Source organism: Sphaeramia orbicularis, chromosome 17 (genome assembly GCF_902148855.1).
Source record: "Sphaeramia orbicularis chromosome 17, fSphaOr1.1, whole genome shotgun sequence".
Classification (NCBI taxonomy): Eukaryota; Metazoa; Chordata; class Actinopteri; order Kurtiformes; family Apogonidae; genus Sphaeramia; species Sphaeramia orbicularis.
In genome coordinates this window covers 9,545,196-9,567,915 of record NC_043973.1, presented here as the reverse complement: position 1 = coordinate 9,567,915, position 22,720 = coordinate 9,545,196, and the positions used below count along the sequence as shown (strand labels likewise).

The 22,720-nt window shown below is 39.6% G+C and overlaps 1 protein-coding gene across 1 annotated transcript in view; it reads right to left on the bottom strand.

Moving 5' to 3' along the window:
* The window catches only part of piezo2b (piezo-type mechanosensitive ion channel component 2b), a 98,555-nt gene that overhangs the window by 19,197 nt on the left and 56,638 nt on the right, over positions 1 to 22,720 (bottom strand). The window contains 22 exon segments of the mRNA XM_030161253.1: positions 24 to 282; positions 954 to 1,610; positions 2,397 to 2,570; positions 5,053 to 5,246; positions 5,382 to 5,527; positions 5,530 to 5,547; positions 6,049 to 6,129; positions 6,205 to 6,325; positions 8,104 to 8,124; positions 8,126 to 8,208; positions 9,403 to 9,471; positions 9,665 to 9,786; positions 11,542 to 11,631; positions 12,936 to 13,092; positions 13,552 to 13,669; positions 13,955 to 14,200; positions 17,861 to 17,970; positions 17,973 to 18,023; positions 18,122 to 18,166; positions 18,169 to 18,220; positions 18,720 to 18,896; positions 18,899 to 18,928. Coding sequence (XP_030017113.1) covers positions 24 to 282; positions 954 to 1,610; positions 2,397 to 2,570; positions 5,053 to 5,246; positions 5,382 to 5,527; positions 5,530 to 5,547; positions 6,049 to 6,129; positions 6,205 to 6,325; positions 8,104 to 8,124; positions 8,126 to 8,208; positions 9,403 to 9,471; positions 9,665 to 9,786; positions 11,542 to 11,631; positions 12,936 to 13,092; positions 13,552 to 13,669; positions 13,955 to 14,200; positions 17,861 to 17,970; positions 17,973 to 18,023; positions 18,122 to 18,166; positions 18,169 to 18,220; positions 18,720 to 18,896; positions 18,899 to 18,928 — 3,021 coding nt within the window.

Genomic DNA, 22,720 nt, shown 5'->3' with positions numbered 1-22,720 from the left:
ATGAATGACTGTTTTATCTGTACCTCAGTATAGACAATGGCAGTCATCCAGTAACGTTTGCTGGGCCGGGGCACCGACAACATGGCCCAGAGGAAGATGGTGATAGGAAGAACCAGAGTGACACAGGAAGCAGATACCATGTGGTTGATGATGATGACCAGGTAGCACACCATCTCTGAGTGGGCAACCAGCATGTTATAGAGAGCGTAGCAGAGCTGGAGGATGAGGGGCTGATTTTGGTAGAATTTGTCTGACTGGTCCAGCTCCTCATCATAAAACATTCTGAAATGAGAAAGGGATAAGAGTATGAATATGACTACTACTCTGAGAAATATCTAATGTACAATCGCTGTAAATACAAACATACATGTACATGTCAATCTAACTGTATTATGGAGCAAATATATATTGCAGACAGGCCACCAAAAAATCATAATGGGAAAAAGTAGAAAACTTGTTCAGATATAAAGAGATAGTTGTCTTAATATAATGACTTTTGACACATTTTAACAAAATGTCTGAAAATTTGCAAAAGAAAATGCTAATTCATACACTGTACATCCACTGGCCTTGAAGAGCTGCTTCTTAATCATATTAGTGCAAACATTTGCCAGTTATACATTAACATACTATCTGAGCTGATGGATGTAATAAGTACCGTTTCCACCTGTCCCATGCATAGATTTTTGCAGTATTTCTCTCTTTTTTTTCAGCATTTCCACTCAGGTGTTTAGATGCATGAGATGAAAAAAACATGTCAAACTCCTTGAATAAAACACACCTACAAATGGGGATCAGCTGTGGACCTATGACATTTGTTTCTTTCTTCCTGTTTTACATGATGTTCAGCATTTCTTCCCCCCAATTCTGACCCTGCCTATTGTCACTGTTCATCTGTTGTCATTGTTTTCTTTTTTTTTGTTCTCAGTAGCTTCAGTGTCTTTCCAACGTACTTGTTGAGCAGCAGTTCGCTGGCCGTCAGCTCAGTCGTCATAGACGGCATCACCAGGTCTGACCTGCTGTCTGAGCGGCTGTCAGGGGTCATAGCCATCATCCTCTTCCTATCGCTGTCACTCTCATCATCGCTGACTTCCAGACGGTCAAAGCTGACGGCCTTGCTATAGCTGGGAGGTACGTCAGCGTCTGAGGTTTTAGAAGCATCTGTGTCAGGGGTGTAAAGAGGCCCGACTCCCCCCTCAGTCTGCATATAGTCCTGTTGTCCTCCACCATCTTCACTTTCAGTAGTAAAGTCCTTCTCCTGAATTGAAGGTCCAAACTCTGCCTCCTCAGCCCTCAGGGAGGGGCCCTCATCGGGGCCAAATGACCCCCAGAGGGCCCTTTCACTCTCCTGGTCCTCTGTTACTTGTAGTCCCTCCTCACCCTCCTCTTTCTCCAACATCTCTGGCCCCTCAACCTCCTCTTCCTCCTCTGTCTCCCTGGGCTCTCCATCACTCCATGGGCCGCCCTCCACCCCCTCACTTTCATCCAGCTGCTGGGATTCCCAGGGGATCTGTTGCTTATCCTCACTTTGATCATGCTCATCCTCTACCTCTTCTATGGTGTCTGTGGTGCCTTGTCTGGAGAAGAGGGTGACACACTGGGTGGCTTCACTGTGTGGGACAAAAACAGCATGAAAACAAGTTTTTCTTAAAATTTCAGAACAAGTATATTCAATCTACAAGTAAACAAAACACTATCTTCACAGGATCATTGTATGCAACACGACTTGTTAACATAGTAGTGTTAATAACAATAGAGTTATTTCTACATTGTTCTCAGAATTTGTAAATCCAACCCATAAAAGACAGAAATCATATTTCAGGTTATCATAGAACGTAAAAAACAAAAGAGCAATAGAAAATTACATTTAAAAAAATTTTATTACATTTTTAGTAGGACTGATAATATAAAGATGAGGTACAATAAGTTCTTATGTTTGTATATGTATATGTATATGACTGTGAGTTGGTGAATTCAAGCAATCATCTGTTCAGACCATAGATGTTCCTTAAAATTTCAGAACAGGGGTATTCAATTTAAGAATAAACAAAACAAAATCATCCTCAACGAATTGAAGAAACATTAGGTGAAGAAATCTGCTATAATCTAACGTTCATCAGAAATACAGCTGAGCCTCAGTATTTATAATGTAAAATCTAGATGTTAATGGGTGACAACTTGAAGGACATGACATTTTCAAGTTGTCATGTTTTTTAAATCATGCAGAAAAGCACAAAATGAAGTTGAAAATAAAGCAACTGACATTTTTAAAAGGAGAAATACTGCTTTTTAGTTGGCACACAGGAAGACAAAGAGACATGAATACAAGTCATATTGAATGACTGTGCATGTCAGCATCTTGTGGTTTGTATATGGATGATGAAGAGACCAGGCACCTGGACACAAAGCTGCTCCCACTGTCCATTGATGAATTGGACACATCCAGACCATACATCTTTCGCAGTTTGGGCCTGGCCCGCTCGCTGGTTTTGGGAATGCACTCTGGCATCCCATCCAGTTCATCCAAGGTAGATTGGCGAGAAAACAGCATGGTGGCCTCAGTGTAGCCACTGAGAGATGGTGAAAGTGACAGATGGGATGGTGAGTGATTAGACAGATGACGTTAGGTTACACAGCACAAAGACACATGGTGGAATATAACCATTTACACAACAGTGTGAACAAACAATATGAAAACTGAGCAGAATGGACTGGTTTCCTTGTAATATGACCATATAAATGCAGCCAGCGATGAGGATGAAATGGCTCAGTGATGAAGAAAACCAGAGGATAGGGCTGGGCGATAAAACGATAACAATATATATCGTGAAATAACTTCCTCAATAGAAATACGAGACATGCTCGAAACAATTTCAATAGAATTCAGTCGTCCATATTTTGGCAGACATAAGAAGAGCCAATCATAATTACGTAGCGCCGCATCAAACCAATCACGCTAGAGCCATGGCAAGTTAGGTTGATGCACACAGCACAGGCATAAGAGCCAGCTGCAGCATACAAGCTAATGTCTGGGCTGCAGTGGGAGACAATGAGTGTCCCCTTGGGAGAAAATTTGACTGAGAACTCAGGTGACCGGGTTACTGAAAAGTAGGGTGCGGCATAGAAGCCAGGAATCACACATTCAAAGCATGTTAAGTTTCACTTTCGGTTTATGCCAGTTATGGCAGTTACGAAAATACATCCCCGGCATTGTTTCGTGAAGATGGTCTGTTGTGTTTGTGTTCTCTTTTAAAACTTGAAAGCTTTTACCTGCTGGTCAGACTTTTAGTTTAGTTTTAAATATATGTGCCTGTTTTATTTATATGAAACAGTTGTATAATGTTCTACAGCACATCTGTCATGTTCAACCTCTGACAGAAAATAAATCATACATAAATCAAAAATAACCCTCTGATGTCGTCACAACTAACTTATGAGTAATGGAAAATTTAAGCTTGAAAAAAATAGTGATTTGATTTATATCGGATACAAATCGATATCGTCTGATATGAAAAAAATTATTGTGATATGATTTACTTCCATACATATCATCCAGCCCTACCAGAGGATGAGTTAAAATGTCTTCATTAATGCTATTATTAATCATCTTATTTTCTTCATTAGTCAATTTTACATTTTAGTGGCAGTTAAAGCTTAAGTGTGTATTTTTGTTTTTTGATATCACTGGGGGAAATACAGCGGCTGAAAAAAGGTTTTGGACAACCTTAAAATTTACACAATCTCAAATACTATCATGAAATATTTGCAGAAAAATCTTCTGTGTTAAAAGGTGTGACTGCATGAGACAGACACAAATAAAAGAAAATGAAAATGTCAGCAGTTAAATCATTGGTACTCAGCAAAAATCTCTTTCAGAACTGTACAGTTACCAGGTGTCAAAGAAGGCAAAATGCATCATATCTGACAGCACTCACCTTCTGCACTCTGAATGTAAGTTCCTGCCCTCTGACTCCCACCTCAGACAAACATCAATCAAAACTAATAGATACCCATTCTCCTTCATACCCTCGGCCATCTCTGTGCTCAACTCTGTACAGCACAGGTAGCATTACCAGTAGTTTACATTTTATTTAACTGTTTTCATTGCACCACCAATTTTTATGTGATTATCATCTTGTGTCTCATTTTCTTTTGTCATTGCTGTTTGTTGCTGTCAAATTGTTGCTCTTTTAATTGATACTGTGGCAGAAACAATTGCCCCCTGAGGACAAATGAAGGTCTTGAATGTTGAATGATTTTTTTTGGTCCTTGTTAACAAGAAAAATAGCACAACTAAATTCTAAAACATGTCATATACCCTGGATGTGTTTCAAGGGGCATTTTCTTGCTGAAACATCCAGTTTTGACCTCAACAGAACAGTACACATGTAGTACAGAGCATGTGGGTTTAGAGAATGCGATTCTTTATGCAATTTATCACAGATGCATGGGGTGTCCAAAAACGTTGTTCAGCCACTGTATTCCATAATTACTTTTCAGAATATTTTAGTTCAAGAGGTTCTCAAGTGGTCCAAGTGGGACTCTGTTTATAGGCTAGAGAAAATCTATCTCATGGCACAAGATTTTGGCTCAGGTGGCTTCAGAGAAGGGGGTTTAACATGGGATTGTCATGTCTTCCTGTAAAGGTTATATTTTGACTTTTGTTTGCCATTGAGGCATGAAACTGTCAGTGATCATTCATTTATTAACTAATTTTGCATATGACTAAATCCTCGATAGGGTTGCGGGGTACTGGACCCTATCGCAGCTCTCATGGAGTTTAGGTGGGGTAGACCCTGGACATGTCGCTAGTTCATCACAGGGCTGTGTCAGTGATTATCTGTATTTATATTTATTCTTTTGATTTGGACTGCAGAAGGAAGGTGTGTGTTTGTAAATGTTGGTGTGTTGACAGCCTCCTGCAGCTTTAATTAGTCCTGCTTTAGGTTTTAACGTCTTTATGTGCTGTGAAAAATTGTAAAATTTTGTATGTAAAATTTCAAACGAGGAAAATGATAAGTGAGGTTAAGTTCACTTCCCCTCTTTGTGTACCTGGATATGCTGTCTCTGGAGGCTGTAGAGTCCTGACTCTCCATTCGGTAGCCTCCTCGCCTCCTTCTGACCCTACTGGAGCCTGAAGCAGACTCCTCCTCACTGAGCTGATCCAGACTAGATTGCCTGGATATGTTTAGCTTCATTGCCTTCTGGTAGTAAATGTGGATGCTCTCTCTGGTTGGTACATTACCCTGAAATAGGAGAATTTATCAAATAAATGTTCTACTGACCCAATTTTCTTTATGAATAACTTTAAAATGTCTTATTTGAGGGATTATTTACATATTCATTTACATGTCAAACACTAATTGTGGAAGTTGCTGTACCTTTTTGACCTCCCTGGTCAACATGCAGCGCTCTATACGCAGAACAGTGGAGATGTCGATGTACTCCCTGCACATCTCATTCATCCACTTAGTGAAACTGTCTACCGTTGTCTGGAACAGGACCCAGGTGAACTTAATGATGTTAACACCCTCTTGATGATGTTGTCTGAGAGAGAGAACATGACAGTGATTTTTATGTCTTAAAATTTCCATCACAATTTTATAATCACACTTTCGCGAATGTAACTCTTTGCGTATCAGGATGATGTTTTGCTTAATATGACTAAATTATTAAACCTGATCAACAGTTATTCTGCTTTTAAAGTATGAATTTGCAGTTTGTTACTCACTTCCTGTGAGTGGAAAGTTGTATTTAACCGACACTGACTGACTAACAGGTTCTGAATTAAGAATCAGGCAGTGTTGTTTTTTCATAAACTCAAAGAAAGAAAGTGACCTGGAGACACAATGGCCCTTTGGAGCCGGGCTTTCCTGTCTGTCACTGCCTGCCCTTCCTTTAGTTCCTACAAGCTCACATCAATTTACTGTTAAATGCTCATCCTAGGAATACTTACAAAGCACTGATGTTCTGAACTTATAGCACTAATTGTATTTCCATTATATTTCTCTATGCATTTTACATTAAAATCCTCTCAGAGCACCTGACCTGGACCAGCAGACTTTTTGTTCTCGTCTTCTTTATGTTGTCCTTCCAACAGCTCACCAAGATCTATGGTCACATGGCCTTCTGAAGTGCAAAATTAATTGTCATTCACTTATTTTTTCATGTCATGTTCATTGAGAAAAGTCTAGCTCTTCTTACCTTCTTTCTTATTTTTCCTGTGCCTAACTCCCTTGGTGTATTTCTTCCAAAATTTGCGTTTCTCTTTACTTCGTGCCCTCAGTGCAGATTTAGGGTCTGTGATCCAGGCATGGTAAAGAAACTGTCGAGCAGAGGGAAACAGTTTGAGTAAGCAGCAGGGGAGCTAATATGAGCAGTAACAAAGAATACAGAAAATACAGGAAACAAAAAATTTAAAAACACATTAAATGCAGTTTTCCATATTCTAGTCCATGAATTACAGGTCATAAATATTATAGTCAGCAGCATTTCCATAAACTTCCTCATGTCGTTTGCATGTGTCTGAGAAACTTGAAACCTGACATATTACTTTTATTTTCTTGTATCTTGTATAATTGTAGGTATATTGTTGTATATTTATTCATGCTGCAAGTAACACAATTCATAGTACTGTTTTCTTAATGTCTATGTTAGCTGAATAGTATTTGACAACATAATATCTAGCCTATGAGGTAACAAATCAATGTAGCAATGTTTACTGAGAGAATAGTCTGTGTTGAATCATAGCCTTTGCACTGAAGAGCAACCACAAGCACTGTCCCTTAAACATAACAGAAAACACAACTACCTCTTAGAAAAAAAAACAATGCTTCCCCTTCCACCAAAACTACAGACTTGTCTGGCTCTTTGAGGACATTACACAAATAACTTAAAACAGATAGAAAACAGAAGTTCATGCAAATTATTTCAGATCATGCAGCCAGCCAACACCACAGAGAGGAGCAACATTCACTGTGTGTTACTCTCTCTCCTTTCTTCATGCATTATCCATGCTGTCTTTCTGATTAGTATCAGTTAACTATATCAAAACGAACACCAAACATGAGCTGGAAAGGCATTTTGTTTGTGAGCCAACAGGCATGCTGTGATGTCAGCTCAGGTGATGAGTAAGGGGTTAATACCTTGCCTGCCTTTACTACATACTGTAGCACAGTTTTAGGCAGCTTTATGATAGACTTGGGCAAAGCCAGAACAGCAGAGACAAACTTCCCAATAGCTCGCTTCAAAGAGGAGAGAGGATTAGAGAGGATTAGTAAAAAATGATTTTATACTGTTAGGAACAATCAAAGGTTAACTGTGTCAGCAAACAGTGAAAAGAAAAGAGTTTCATAGCCCAGGACACAGATTTATGATTTAAGATTTATGTATTATCATTTTATTTTTATTTTTTTAATTAAAAAAAAAAAAAGATTCTAATTGAAGGTCAGTTTTAAATCTTATGTATAAGTGCAGCAATACGAGACGAAAACAATTACAGCAAACAAGTGAAAAAGTAGAGCTTACTAATACCACCATCTGGTCACACAATTCTTTGCCTCTCTTGCTCCTACCCAGGGATTAATTGGAGTCTTAACTTTCAATCTTTTCAAAAACTTTTCAAAAATATGAACAAAAAAAGCAAGAAGTGGGAGAAAGGCACATGTAAAGAACATGTGTGTAAAATTTGAAAAGCATCGGGTGAACAGTCTTGGAGTAATGGGAGGACAAAAATCTGGATGGACAGAATTCTGGTATTATACCCCCACCTGCCCGCCCGCCCAACAATTTACCATAAGATCCTAAATTCAGATCAGACAAGGACATACAAGAAATACAGTGATATACTTGATAAACTTGAAAACAACATAAACAATTTATTTATTATATTTTGTGACTTAAGACTACAATATTTCAGTGTGAAATGCAATGCAAAATGTATAAAGACAAAATTTAAAAACTGACACCAAGTTCCAGTATTTAAATAAATATTATTTTGTTAACTTAAACTTCCTTACAAAGAAATTAAATTAGTGTGAGAGAAAGTAGATGAAAAGTACTTTACCCTGAAGCACTTTGGAAAATGAGCTACTTCTTAATCACCTGAAATGCCGACTTCTTTGGGCGGCTCCTCATCTTTTTTCTCTTCCTCCTCCTCTTCTTCTTCACTGTCAGTTTCAAACAAATAATAGTCTCCACTTCTAACCACTGAAGGGCAGAGGTAACTATAGTTATATTCAGTGACATAAAGGGTAATTGCTTTCATAGAATCATAATTAGGCTCATGGAGCGTTCCCTTGCTGTAAAAGACACAGGAAATATTTGGCAACCCAAAACTCTTAAAAGGAATTAAACATTCATTACGTAGTAAAGACTAAACTGAATTTACACGTTCATAAAAAAATCACAGCGATAGAGGAAAAAAAGAAATGCAGAGATTATATGACACAATAAGATGTTAGTAAAACTGCTATGAATATGAGCACAAAGCACCATAGTAAGGAATGCCTTTAAATATAGACTCTTATTCCAGTAGCACAGATGCCTTTAAGATAAAGTCACTCCAGACTAGTTAAGTGTCAAAAGCAATGGCATAGACAAGGCTGGCTTATGTCCTTGAACAGAACCACGGTGGGTGGGAGATGAGGGAGGATGCTGGGATATGGAGATGAAACATCAAATGACAAGAGATAAAATGGAGAAATAATTTGAAAATGTCATGTGGGGGTGGAGTAAGATATGAGACATGAGTTCAAGCCAAACAGGCAACCACTGTATCGACTCAGACAGAACTACTATACTTTCATTTAGCAAAAAGAGACTGTCATTTTTTCTTTGTTTGTTTACATACTTGATCTTTTTTTTAACCAACTCAAACTGTTTTTCATCCTGGGTAACACCTGTTGGTTGATCATGTCTGCTGGCAAAGAATGAATTAATCCTTTATCCTTTATTCCAGTACTGAGAATAAAGGTGAGTCAATTCATGTCTTTGCATGAAAATGTTTTATCACAGAGCGATTCTCTGCCGTGGGCCCTTTAGGTGAAACAGATGATTGTGTTTTAAACAACGTCAAGTACAATCATCCAACCAAACATGTCGTCATTTTCTCTTTGCACATCGTCTCATTGTGTCTATTTAAGGTAACCCTCCTCTGTACCAAAACAGACAGTTTTATGGAGTATTTTGAAAGTCAAGTGCCTCTTCAAACACAGTTTCTACATGTAACAAGGGCCCCTTAAACAGAGACAGAAAAAGACTACAGTTTGAATGGAGAAACTGCTCCACTGGTGCCTTCAGAGCCCTGTACCAGCAAGGGAATCCTCAGCATTCTGGTCAAGGACACAAGGGCCAATTAGAGTGGAGGAAGAGAATATAAAAGAGGTTGGGGGGTCAACCTACTGGAAGCATGGTCAACCCACGGCCTCCACCACTGCTTTTTTTTGGTCTTGGCTTTCGTTCGCTGTGCTCCTAAAATTTCACAAATACATCAGTGCAACATTTCATGACAAAATTAATAATTTTATGAGGCTGCTCTTATAAGTCAGATACTAATAAATACATATTATTACACAAAGCTGTATTCTGTTTTAACATTTATGGCTGCTTTTATATGAAGACCTGTTTCACATGTACCACAAGTCATTATCAGTCTTAATCATACCGTCATCGTCATCATCATCGGGCTGGATGAGGGTCGGTCCTTCTCCAGATTCCTGCGTCATGCTCAGCATCCTCTCTTTGCCCCTCTTAAACTTCTGCTGCCTCACCTTAATGCGCTCCATCCTGATTAGATCATAGAGATGGTGAAGAGATGCAAGGTATCGACATGGGAGAACATCAGTGATGACCTAACAGACTGATCATAAACATCCACAGGCTTCATATGGAAATTAGTGTACGTTGCAACAGTGAAGTGCTCATTAGGGAGAAGAAGCGGATACTATAAGAGCTTATGAGTAACTCCTGAGATAACTATTAAGTTGTGGAAATACACTGACTTCATGTAGTATGATATACTCAGAGTTGGCTTCCCGTAAACACTACGGATTGGGCCAGGGATTACTTCTGAATTTGTCATATTTACTTACTTCTGGACTTAATTAGGCCTGTTGAATTTAATCACTTTCATTTGAGAGACTTAAAATTGTGAAACAGACAGTAGTCCAAAGTAATCCAAAGCTTCACGGTGATCAAAAACACCAACCAAATCCAAAAAATGCATCAGACAACATGGAAAATCATTATAAGTTCTAAAATATAAAACTGTGGTTTTGTTTCTTTTCAGTACTTGAGAGGAATTCACAAATCCATATTTAAAATCATCTGATCAATATTGTTTCTGGCCAACAGATACTAAAGTTATTATTTAAGGGAGCTGTAGAAGAGAATTTTAAAAACATAATACACACTCACTACAATTTACACTGAAACCCTGAGTCTAAATTTAATATCCTATTGCATCTTTATTATATATTATATTCATATTTCGTTAATTTTTTTAATCTAATTTTGTAAATGAATCTTCAAATTTTCAATTATTTTAGTTTTTTAATATTTTAAGTTTTTTTGAAGTCATTCTTTTTCCAACCAAATATCCTATTTATTGAGTGCAATGTTCTGTAAATTATTGTCTTGGGAAGTAAGTAAAGTAAAGTAAAGTAAATTTTATTTATAGAGCACTTTTCACAGACAGAGTCACAAAGTGCTTTATCAATTCAAATCAGAACAAATTAAGTTTACAGAGACCCAACAGAATCCTTCAGGAGGCAAACACTTGTGATTGGTGACAGCGGCGAGGAAAACTTCCCTTTAACGGGGCAGAAACCTCGAGCAGACCCAGACTCCTGAAGGATGGCTGTCTGCTTGACCAGTTGGGTTAAAGAGAGAGAGGAGAGTAAGAAAGGAGGAGAAAAGAGAGAGAGCGATAGAGATATAGAGAGACTGGGGGGGGAGACACTGGAGTACGTTATGCTGAATACATAGAGTGTAATCAGTCTGTGGAGGTCCTGGGTCAGGTGGGAGACTAAAAGCCTTTTGACAGGAGGGTTTGAGGTGTTTCTTAAAGCTCTCTACAGAGTCCCATGGACCGTAGGTGTAGAGGCAGTCATTCCATAGACGTGGTGCCACAGCTTTAAAAGACCTGTCACCGCGTGTGCTAAAACAGGTCCGTGGAACCATCAGCAGGTGCTGTCCTGAAGAACTCGAGCTACGAGTCGAGCTGTAGGGCTGGATCAGGGAAGCAATGTATGCAGGGGCCTGGCCATGTAGGGCCCGGAAAGTTAGCACAAGAATTTTGAAATGAAGACGATATAGAACAGGGAGCCAGTGGAGAGATTTAAGGATGGGAGTGATGTGGGTTCTCCTGTTTGTGCGGGTCAGGAGCCTGGCAGCAGAGTTCTGGACAAACTGTAGACGGGCAAGCTCCTTCTTGTTTAAGCATGTAAACAGGAAAGTTGTAAATTGAATATATAATTCTGCTGGTTTACCTAAATACACTACATATGAGTAAATTCAGTATTAAAAAAAAAAATCACTCACTGTCGCTTCAGCTGCTCCACAGATTTACTCTCCTCTTCCAGTCTGGCTCTCACTGCCTTCACTATAGTGGCTTGGAACAGCTCTGCCCCCCTGAAACACAAAGATACACCAATAACTAACTAATCAATAAACACATGTCGATTAGTATTTAAACTTCATACACATATATATCCTCAACAGATGCACTGATTGCAACTTTAACATAACTATAAAGTTTGTATCATTAACTCTTTATTTGTGTAAACAAAAAACTGCCTGCGTCCAGAAGCATTCTCACTGCAAACCCCTCCTCATTTCCACTGTGCTGACAGTGCTTTGAGTTAAAAAATGTAAAGTTTTGGAAGAACGCTGCACTGGTCAACAAAATTTATCTCTCATCAACTATATAAAATCAAGATGAGGCAGATTTTACATCAGTGATGGAGGAGAAATTCACTCAACCAGTCCTTTATGATCTAACACTGAGAGATTACCATAAATGACATGAACATCCATTACACTTTGGAAACTCTACTGTGTGAACAGGGCATTTGTTCATGTCACTCTGATGCAACCTCTGGCTAAAGTATATCTCCCATTCAATCACATGGCTCCATGTTACCATAATGGACTGCCTCATCTGCAGGGATGTCATTACATCTAAAATGTACTTTCCATGATATGGCTGTTAACAGCCCTGTTCCCTGTACTGACTATACCTTCATGTTGATAGTGACTGACAGGACATCTCTCAAATGAAGCAAATATACAACAATAGTATTTTAAAAATTGTAAATTACAATTAACAATAATGAATAATGAAGTAATGTGGAAGAGTTTTGTAACCATAGCAATAACTGTTCTGAAAATAAGGCTCTGAGCATTTTCAACACAAAAATCTGCAGAGGCACACAGACCCTAAACTTTGCCCAAACTCAAAATTCACTTTCAGTAAAATGGAATTTTTAAGACTTGACTGACAGGTATTTCTGCCGATCTGAAGTGCTTTTTCTCTTTTTTATATTGAAAGTCTGACCATCTGGATAATGGGGTTTATTCATTTTCAGCATACATCTTATTGACTTGAATCATGACAGCCTTGCTTAATAGGAAAAATAATTGATATTAAAAAGATCTATTCAACTTTCTCCTGGTCATGTGTGCACCACTAATGTGTGCACATGATCTGCACAGGAGTCGGAATAAATGGGCATGCATTCATACTCTGCATGAGAACATTTGACACAGACAATGCATTCAAACAATTTGGATAATCAGATGAAGCCCAAACTAGCATCAGTTACCCTCAGAGAAACTAGTACCAGTTTGGTAGAGACTGCTAGGTTACTTGCACTTGTAATGTTCTTGGTTACACAGGTGCTACGAAGTGGTCTGGATCAGCCTCAGTTCTCTACCTGGACGCAAGGATCTGTGACGCTCTGATGTCAGCCACCACATGGAGGAAGTAATAGCTCATGAAGACTCGTCTCTGCAGCAGCAGGAAAGCAAAGCAGATACTGTCCCAGATGATCCCTGCCTCATCGCTGGGCAGCTCACAGCGTTTGTCAGCAGCTGTTGTACAAAGCAGTTGTACAGAACAGGCATTTGCAATTTGATTGTTATGACTGATGATAGTGATTAGTATTCATTATTTCTGCACAATGCGATTTGCTAAGTCTGAATCACACAAATAATTTATACCATGATCTGCACATCCACACTATTGGTGTCAGCTGTGTAGTAAATGTAAAATATCCTCAAACTGAAGTACTGAACATGATTATGAGTCTTGCTTAGTATTGGTGAAGACATTTTAGATATTCTAAAATATCATTCTCTTGTATTCTATTCTACTCTATTCTATTCTATTAGCATAAGGCTTAATGACGGCAAATTGGCCTTAATATTTTAGCTTATTGGAAACCACACTGCTGGAGTCTACTGCAGCAAATCACACTACCACCAGGAAAACAGAGGATGTTTCATTTGAAGTTTTCGAAAATAAACAAACAAGTATTGCCATCATCTTACGCAGATGGTCTTGATTGGTATCGATGTTGTATTCCTTGATAGTGCAGGCCAGACTTAACAGCTGAATTAACCAGCAGCGGTCCTTAATCAGAGAATTGATGTATCCACAAGCCAAGATCTAGAAAAAATGCAAACAAAGAATTCTTCATCATACTTTTTTCTATTTAATATTGTCAAAATAAATGAAAAGAACAAAAGGCACTTGAGCTGATAACATCAGTGAGTGACTCAGAAAATATCTTGCCATATTTTCTTTTCCATAAAACTCTGACCCCAGATTATCATATATATTTAAGAACAATTCATGTCTCTAAGTGTGTCTCTTAGTCTCTCAAATACAGACATTTTCATCCATGGAGTGAATGAATTCATCTATGTAAACAAAATGCGGCAGACTACTCACAGACAAAATGTTCTTCATAGTGATCACAAAGATGTTGTAGGCGATTAAGAAGTCCCAGTAGCGGAGGATCCTTTTGATTGGTTTCAGTAAAAGTTCGCCACCAAAAAGCAGGAAATAGAAGCAGGCCACTAAGTAGCCCATGCAGAAGACACTGATACGTGTGGTTCCAGTAATGAAGATAATGGTGAGGACAAACCAGAATAGATAGCTAAACATGATGACCTTCAGCATGTCCAGGTAAGACCTAGAGGAAAATACAGAATATGCATTTGAACGCATAATGCATTTTTATTCAAAAAACATCAAGGACAACAAACACAATAATACATTACAGTACAGCTTTTATGAAAAAACTTTTCTTTTATGACCCAAACTGTTAGGCAGCTCCAGTCACTGGGAATATACTGAATATTAAAACTTATAAATAACTTCTAAACCTAAGTGATGTATCTAATGTAGATTAATGTGGAATACATTTGCTTCCTCATTATCACCAGGTCAGTTCAACATCAGCAAAGTACTGAATGTCAAATGTTATGTAATGTTTGTCAATATGTGGTATTTTTAATAACTGAGAGATACTACAGTTTAAATAAAATTCATGTATGTTTAGTAGTTTGTTAAAAGTACAAACATTTAAGTCAAAGTCAGCTTTATTGTCAGTTTTGCCATATATACAAAAGACTGAATCTGCACAACTCTAAGGCCCATGGTGCAACAGGAACATAGTAGAAAGAACTATATAAAATAGAATAGAAATATAACATAGAATATGACTATAATCCCCCCCCAATCATCACCAAACTGTTATCATTTGTTCCTTGTGCCCAGTATCAATATTTCCTGAAATTTCATCAAAATCCTTCCATAACTTTTTGAGTTATCTTGCTAAGAGACAGATAAACAAACAAAAATCCCCCCCCCCATTCACCACCAAAATTTAATTTAATCAGTTGTTCCTTGGCCAGTATCAACATTTCTGAAAATTTCATGAAAATCCATCCATAACTTTTTTGAGTTAAACTTGCTAACAGACTGACAGACAAAACAAACCCCGATGAAACACAACCTCCGCCGTCCTTGGCAGAGAGGTAACAATGAAATCATAAAGTAAAGAGACAGATGAGTTATTCAGTTAGTAAAATCATTTAACAATGATGTTACTTTAAAGAGCTGAAATCAGCAGCTGAGCTAGTGTGAAAACATTCTCCTAGGCTGTCAGGAGCAAAGAAACACCATAAGTCAACTGTGTGAAAAAGGTTTCAAACCAATGTTCCTCAAAGAAAGATAGGACGGGATCCATATATTTCACCCTCTCTGGTACAAGTACGTAATTTTTATGTGCATTTTCCATGCTGGTTTCAAATGACCATAGCATTTATTTTTTCTATGGAGCAGCCGGTTTGTAAAGTGAAGTGTAGTAAAACCAAGTGTTTTACTCTTTTGTGCATTGTCATTTAAATGTCTGTATCCAAAACATGTATTAATTTCATTCTATATTAAAATGTTGACAGAGAAGTATATGATTACAAAAATACCCTGCCAAATTTGGCTGCTAATTTTTTGTTTCATGAGACAATTTTTTTTATTTAACTGTACTCATATAATACAAAAATATAATTTGGTTTCAGGTCCATGAAGCTCAAAGTCCTCAGTATGGACACCAACCAGCTGAGCTACATTACAAACAAGAATGCAAGCTTCTTACATAATGAAAGTCAAAACAACATTCTGGTCATTCTGTTGCTATGTGCATAATCTACTCATCCATCACACTTAGTGTATCACTTACTGTCAGGCCACCGGTAGGAGTCGAATCAATGAATGGGAACCAGAGCTGAAACCTGACTCCTGTCACTCAGGACAGGTACACTACTGTGCACTTGTCTGTGTATCTAACATGCTAAAAGCATGTGCATAGATCCTGTTTGTCAAATGTGAAACCATTAATATGAGGTGCATTGTAAACATAGGAAGCTACATGCATTAATTTAATGAACCTTGGGAAAACAATGCTGTTAAGGAAGGAGCTCTGATGAAGTGGGTTTGCAACTGGACTCTGTGTTGATGGCCGGAATAGCTGAGTGAGGTCCTTCTCATCAGAGGGGAGAAAATACCTTTTTCCATACTTAAAAGCTATTTATGAGTTAGAGTACAGGGCAAAAGCGTCTGAGTCTCAGAGTGACGGACCAGAGTGTTTTGTGGATATGGATTTCTCCCCCACCCCGTATCCGTAATTTGATCCTGGAGGGAAACGACTGGATAAGTTGCAGAGCTGCCGTGGCGTGGACAGACAGGCTGTACCGCTCTCTTTCTCTCTACTAAGGCTTGTTGATGGACACAGAGTGCGTTAATAAAAGACTTGTCCACTTTGCGCATCAACACAGTGGAATGTGAAGAGCACATAATCAATGACTGTGGACAGGTCAGGATGCTCCTGCTGTCCTTCTAATTCCCCCTCTAAACCCCTTCTGTCTTTGTCTTTTTTTTTTTTTTTTGACATGCAAAGTCAGCCCCAGATTCAAATGTGGGATGACAGCCAAAATTCTGAATTATAAATACAGTCGGTGTTCAATAACACCTCTCACAAAGCTACTGACATAAGTTACTGTCATCCATCAATTTTTTTGGACCTTTATTTGTCTAGGATAAGGGATTTGCTGAGTGAGTATGTTCTTATTCAGCACCACCCCACTTAAGATTTCTACAGTTACAAAGCTAGAAGCCAAGTACAACAACAGTTTTTTGGGGTTTTTTTAACTGAGCTGCCCTCTGAGCAGGAAAACTGGAGAAAGTGGTAGTGTGGGAAGGCTTTCCAACAAGTGACTTGCCCCTGAATTGGAGAGAATCATACAGTAGCTTTTCACAGTGACAGGGTCACAGTAACGTGTAGCTCTCCATTTAACACAAAAAGCTACTTTTCTCAAAGTCAGAGGAAATAAATAACAGTTTCTTTCAACAGTGGTTCTCAAAGTTGGGTCTGGGAGTCCTGGCCGTCTGCAACCTGTAGCCAGAGGTCAGCAAATAAGTATCTCTAAAGTATAAAATTGTGCTGTATCATCAAAACCTGCATGTCAACAAATGGAACAGTGTGCAACAGTTGTGTCCATTACTCCTACCTAAAAAAGAAATAACTCTGATATAACTCTGGTTAGAGAAATTCTAATATATCTCGTATTTTTTCCATCTCTTAGTTCTGAGATCAGGATGCAGATCATGGTGCGCTACTGTTTGCACATTCTGCCTTGTACTCTATCCTCCATCTGGGATCTGCAGGTGAGATGTCTACAGGCCAGGTTTCATAGACATATTTTGCCTAAACTAGCTGCTCTCTCTCTTTTATCAATGTCCATACATGTGTCGGTTGCTGTTGTCCTTAAACCTGGGCACATCATTAGACACTATACAACTTTGTACATCAGGAAGTGCATTCAGAACTTGATTCTGACAACTCCCGTACTTAGTAATCTGTTCTCACGAGTTTGTTCCAATAAATGTTTCAGCAATATACATCCAGTTTTCTCAGTGTTCTTCATTATCTTTCAACATTTGCTCGCAGAAAAAAATCCTATCAGTTCTAATAGATAATGTCAATCTGTCTTTAGGTGCAAAACTTTTATTATATAGATTGTTAGTAGTAAGATTTTACTTATTACGATAATGAATGGGTCCTTGGAAAATGTCCTCCCTAATAACGGATCCCCAGCCCCCTGCAGATATGAACATTTTATACTGGCTCAGTCATGCTCTACTGACAACCAATTGTGAGAACTGCTTTATGTAATTAAATTCAAAACCTTAATGTGATAGTTAAACATGAGTTTAGGATCAGGAGTCCAGGTCATATCTATATTCAGGCACGTATACTGTAAAACATGATTACAAGTCAGGATCAGCCTTTATACTGCAATGGCTAAAATCAGGGACAGGGTTGTGGACACTGAAGGAGGCTGCATCCAGGTCTCTGCAGATCTCCACGTTGTCTCCAGCCATAATACGTACTGCTGCCTTGTTTCATCCTCAAAGACCTGCCTCTGAGAGAGAGCACAGAGGAGTAACATGAAATCATCTAAGACAGGAGACAAAAGAAGACACATTAATATTAATAACAAATTAGCAACACATATCTGAAGATGATGAATGATGTTCAGCCCAAACGACACATACAGATGAGGAATGTTGAACTGGGTTTGGTGCGGAAATCTGGAACATGAGCCACTTAACCACTTTGGAGTCAGTGTAGAGTTGGGAAACCTCAGGGATAGTCTGAAATGAAAACCATCATCAAAAATACTGCATAAAAACATACAATGTCACATTTATTATTTGTTATAAAAAGGACTAGATGGGCAATAAAAGCCTTGACAGAGTTTATCTCAATTCTACACGCCTTTTATATTTAACCCATTCCAGATTTGAACTTAGGCCATGGATTATCACTCTAAGGTGATGCAGAAGTAACAGCAAAGCCATTAATCGTGTGTAGTCCTGCTACATAATTAGTCTATGAACCATGTAATTAAATGACAGAAAATTAATAAAGAGTATTAATCAAATCTTTTGAAATGAAAAAGGGTTACTACTTATCTCTGTTCTGTATCATTGTGAAAGGTCCAAAAAAAGTAATTAGTTATAGACATATATATATCATTACTCCATAATAAAATAATCATGAAATGAGGCTGAAATTGCCAGAAGATTGCTGCCTCTCAGTGACCGTCTCTCTGATCAATGCAAGTGCAAACTGGGCAAGGACCACACACACCTTTACAGGCTGCAGTGGGATTCCGATGCAGACAAAGTACTGGAAAGTCAGCATGCAGGCACGGATAGCAGCCAGTTTACTTTGGCCGATCTCAGCAATGGCTTTCCTCCTGCGCCTGTACATGACTGCTATCAATGCAAAGGCATGAAGCATGGCATAGAAGCTCCATGCGCTGCCCCAATTACATTGACCCCCAACAACAGGCACGTCTGTTGGAAGAACATCAAGAACATGTGGTCTCAACATAACAGTGCATTTGTTAGCCTCATAGCATAATTGCCTAAGGCATACCACTACCAAGGACAAAAGTATTGAGACATGTTGAATTCAGGTGTTTCTTTTCTAACTGGGGTCTAGGATACAAAACAGTAATAACAAATATCATACTACAGTTTTATATTGTGATAAATATCATTGCATGGTTAGTTTGGTTTAAATTGTTATATCGAGATTGGTACCAGGCCCCAAAGACAGACGGACTGAATGCAAGGGCAGCTGACCTGAGAGAGAGAATCATGAAGTCCTGGGGGGAACTCAACTACCTCCTTGCCAAGGCTAAACAACAAAGTACCAGACCAGTCTCTACTGAAAGACTTGAACACCGCACTCCTAACTATCCCTACCACTACCATCACTGAGACAACCAGCTGATGTATGCAGCAGCAACAGTCATCCTAGAGATGCTTGGCTACAAGATGAACAGCATGAGTGGTAGCCAGAAGGAGCGAGTTGCCCCATGGAGGAGAAGGCTAGAGGCAAAGATCGTGGCGGCACGGAGAGAAGTCAGCCTTTTAACAGAACTAAGCAGAGGTGTGAATCTAAGGAAAGAGCTGCCCCGGAAATATAACAAACTGTCCACAACTAAGGCACTGGAGACTGCAAAGCAAAGGCTCACAGCCCTAGCTACCCGCCTAAACAGGTATACAAGAGAAGTAGAGGCAAGGAGAATAAACAAGGTGTTCTCCACCAACCCAGCTAAGGTCTACTCTCAATGGCACGGTAACAAGGTGACAACAGACCCACCCAGAGCTGAGACTGGACAATACTGGAAGAAGAGTATCTGGAGAAGAAGAGGCAGCACATAACACTAACACCCAATGGCTGAAAGACTTACAGGCAGAGCACAGCCAACTTCCAGAACAAGATCCAGTAGTCATCACTCTAGCAGACATCCACACAAGAGTGTCCAAAATGAAGAGCTGGACAGCACCAGGGCCTGACATGATTCACGCCTACTGGCTTAAGAAGCTGACTGCACTCCATGAACGCCTAGCAGCACTGATGAACCAGCTGCTAAAGTTGGGAAACCATCCAGAGTGGCAAACCCAGGGCCGGACAGTCCTCATAATGAAGGACCCCCAGAAGGGAACAATAACATCCAACTACCGGCCTATAACCTGCCTCAGCATGACATGGAAGCTCCTATCAGGCATCATAGCGGCTAAGGTGAGTAGGCACATGGAGCAATACATGAGCAGAGCACAGAAAGGAATAGGCAACAACACCAGAGGAGCCAAACACCAGCAACTGGTTGACAGGGCAATTGCCCGAGACTGTAAGACGAGGAACACCAACCTGTGCACTGCCTGGATTGACTACAAGGAAAGCCGATGACTCAGTGCCACACACCTGACACTGGAGTGCCTAAGCTGGAAAACATCAACAGGACACTAAGAGAGTTCATCCAGAACTCGATGAGGCTATGGAACACGACTCTGGAGGCCAAGTCAAAACCAATTGCGCAATTGAGCATCAGATGCGGTATATATCAAGGAGATGCTCTCTCCCCCCTGCTGTTCTGCATAGTCCTAAACCCCCTCAGCCAGATCATCTCAAAGAGTGGCTTTGGGTACCGGTTCCGAAGTGAGAGATCCATCAGCCACCTCCTCTACATGGATGACATCAAGCTGTATGCCAAGAATGAGCGTGACATTGACTCCCTGATCCACCTCACTCGGATCTACAGCAAGACATTGGGATGTCATTCAGACTAGATAAATGTGGTGGATGATATCTAGAAGAGGAAAGATGATCACAACTGAAGGGTTGGTTGAACTACCTGAAGGGAACATACAGACGTCAAGGACAGTTACAAATACCTGGGGATCCCACAGGCAAATGGTAATCATGAGGAGGCAGCTTGGAGGTCAGCCACAGCCAAATACCTACAGAGGGTAAGGCAAGTCCTGAAAAGTCAGCTAAACAGCAAAAATAAGATCAAAGTCATTAATACCTATGCCCTACCAGTGATCAGATACCCCACTGGCATAATATCCTGGCCACTGGAAGAGATACAAGCCACTGATATCAAGACAAGAAAGCTCATTACCATGCATGGAGGGTTCACCCTAAGTCCTGTGATAAATATTGTATGCTGTGCATACTATAGGTGTTTGTGTTTTATTGTATTATTTTACATTACTTTATTGTACAAATTATATATTTATATATATTTTATTCTGTTTTTAACAGTTCTTCATTCCATTGTGGTTGTATGTGGGATGTCTGTTGTGATGGATGAGTGTGTTTTTTTGTACTGCTGTTGTAACCAAACAATTTCCTGCAAAGGATCAATAAAGTATCTATCTATCTATCTATCTATCTATCTATCTATCTATCTATCTATCTATCTATCTATCTATCTATCTATCTATCTATCTATCTATCTATCTATCTATCTATCTATCTATCTATCTATCTATCTATCTATCTATCTATCTATCTATCTATCTAAGTCCAGCGTCCTGAGGCTGTACACAAAGTGAAAGAAAGGGGGCTGAGGACTAGTAAGTGTCAGAACCACTGTCCAGGAGCCAACAGCAAACCTCCAGGAATATATCAAGAAAATGGCCCCCAATGATCAACTGATAAGTGAATACCTCAGGCAACAAAAGTCCAGTAAGGACAAGGAGCCCAAGGGGCCATCATGGAAGGACAAGTTCTTGCATGGCATGTACCACCGGCAAATTGAGGAAGTGGCTGATATCCAGAAAACATACCAGTGGCTGGAAAAGGCTGGACTGAAAGACAGCACAGAGGCACTACTCATGGCTGCACAAGAACAGGCCCTGAACACCAGAGCAATAGAGGCCAGGGTCTACCACACCAGACAAGACCCCAGGTGTAGGCTGTGAGACAGTCCAGCACATCACAGCAGGGTGTAAGATGCTGGCAGGCAAGGCATACATGGAGCGGCATAACCAGGTAGCGGGCATAGTGTACAGGAACATCTGTACCAAGTATGGACTGGAGGTCCCAGGGTTCAAATGGGAGACATCCCTGAAGGTGATAGAGAAATAACAGGCCAAGATCCTGTGGGACATTCAGATCCAGACCGACAAGATAGTGATGGCCAACCAGCCTGACATAGTGGTAGTGGATAAACATCAGAAGAAACTGGTAGTGATAGATGTAGCACTCCCAAGTGATATCAACATCACAAAGAAAGAACATGAGAAGTTCGAGAAATACCAAGGGCTGAAAGAAGAAACAGAGAAAATGTGGGGTGTCAAGGCAATGGTGGAACCAGTAGTGATCGGGGCACTAGGGGCAGTGACCCTCAAGCTGAGAGGATGGCTCCAGCAGATACCAGGAACAACATCAGAGATCTCTGTCCAATAGAGCACAATCCTAGGAACAGCTAAGATCCTCCGCAGAACCCTCAGGATCCCAGGCCTCTGGTAGAGGACCTGAGTCTGAAGGAGACACCACTCAGGTGGGTGAGAAAAAGATTTTTTTATATCTATTAGGGCTGTCAAATTAACACGTTAACATGAATTAATCCATCATCATGATAATCTGATTAAAATTTTAAGGCAATTAACCCATTGCAGCGCAGAATGACTCTGAATGTCTCTGGCACACATTTTGGGCAGGTTGTCCAAGTAGAGTTACCATCGTGCATGTGCAAATGGGCCGTTGATCCAGTAGTTACAGGCAGCAGAACAACCCATAAAGATGGAAGATGCGAAACAGCACGGTGGCCCTCTCGATGGGAGATA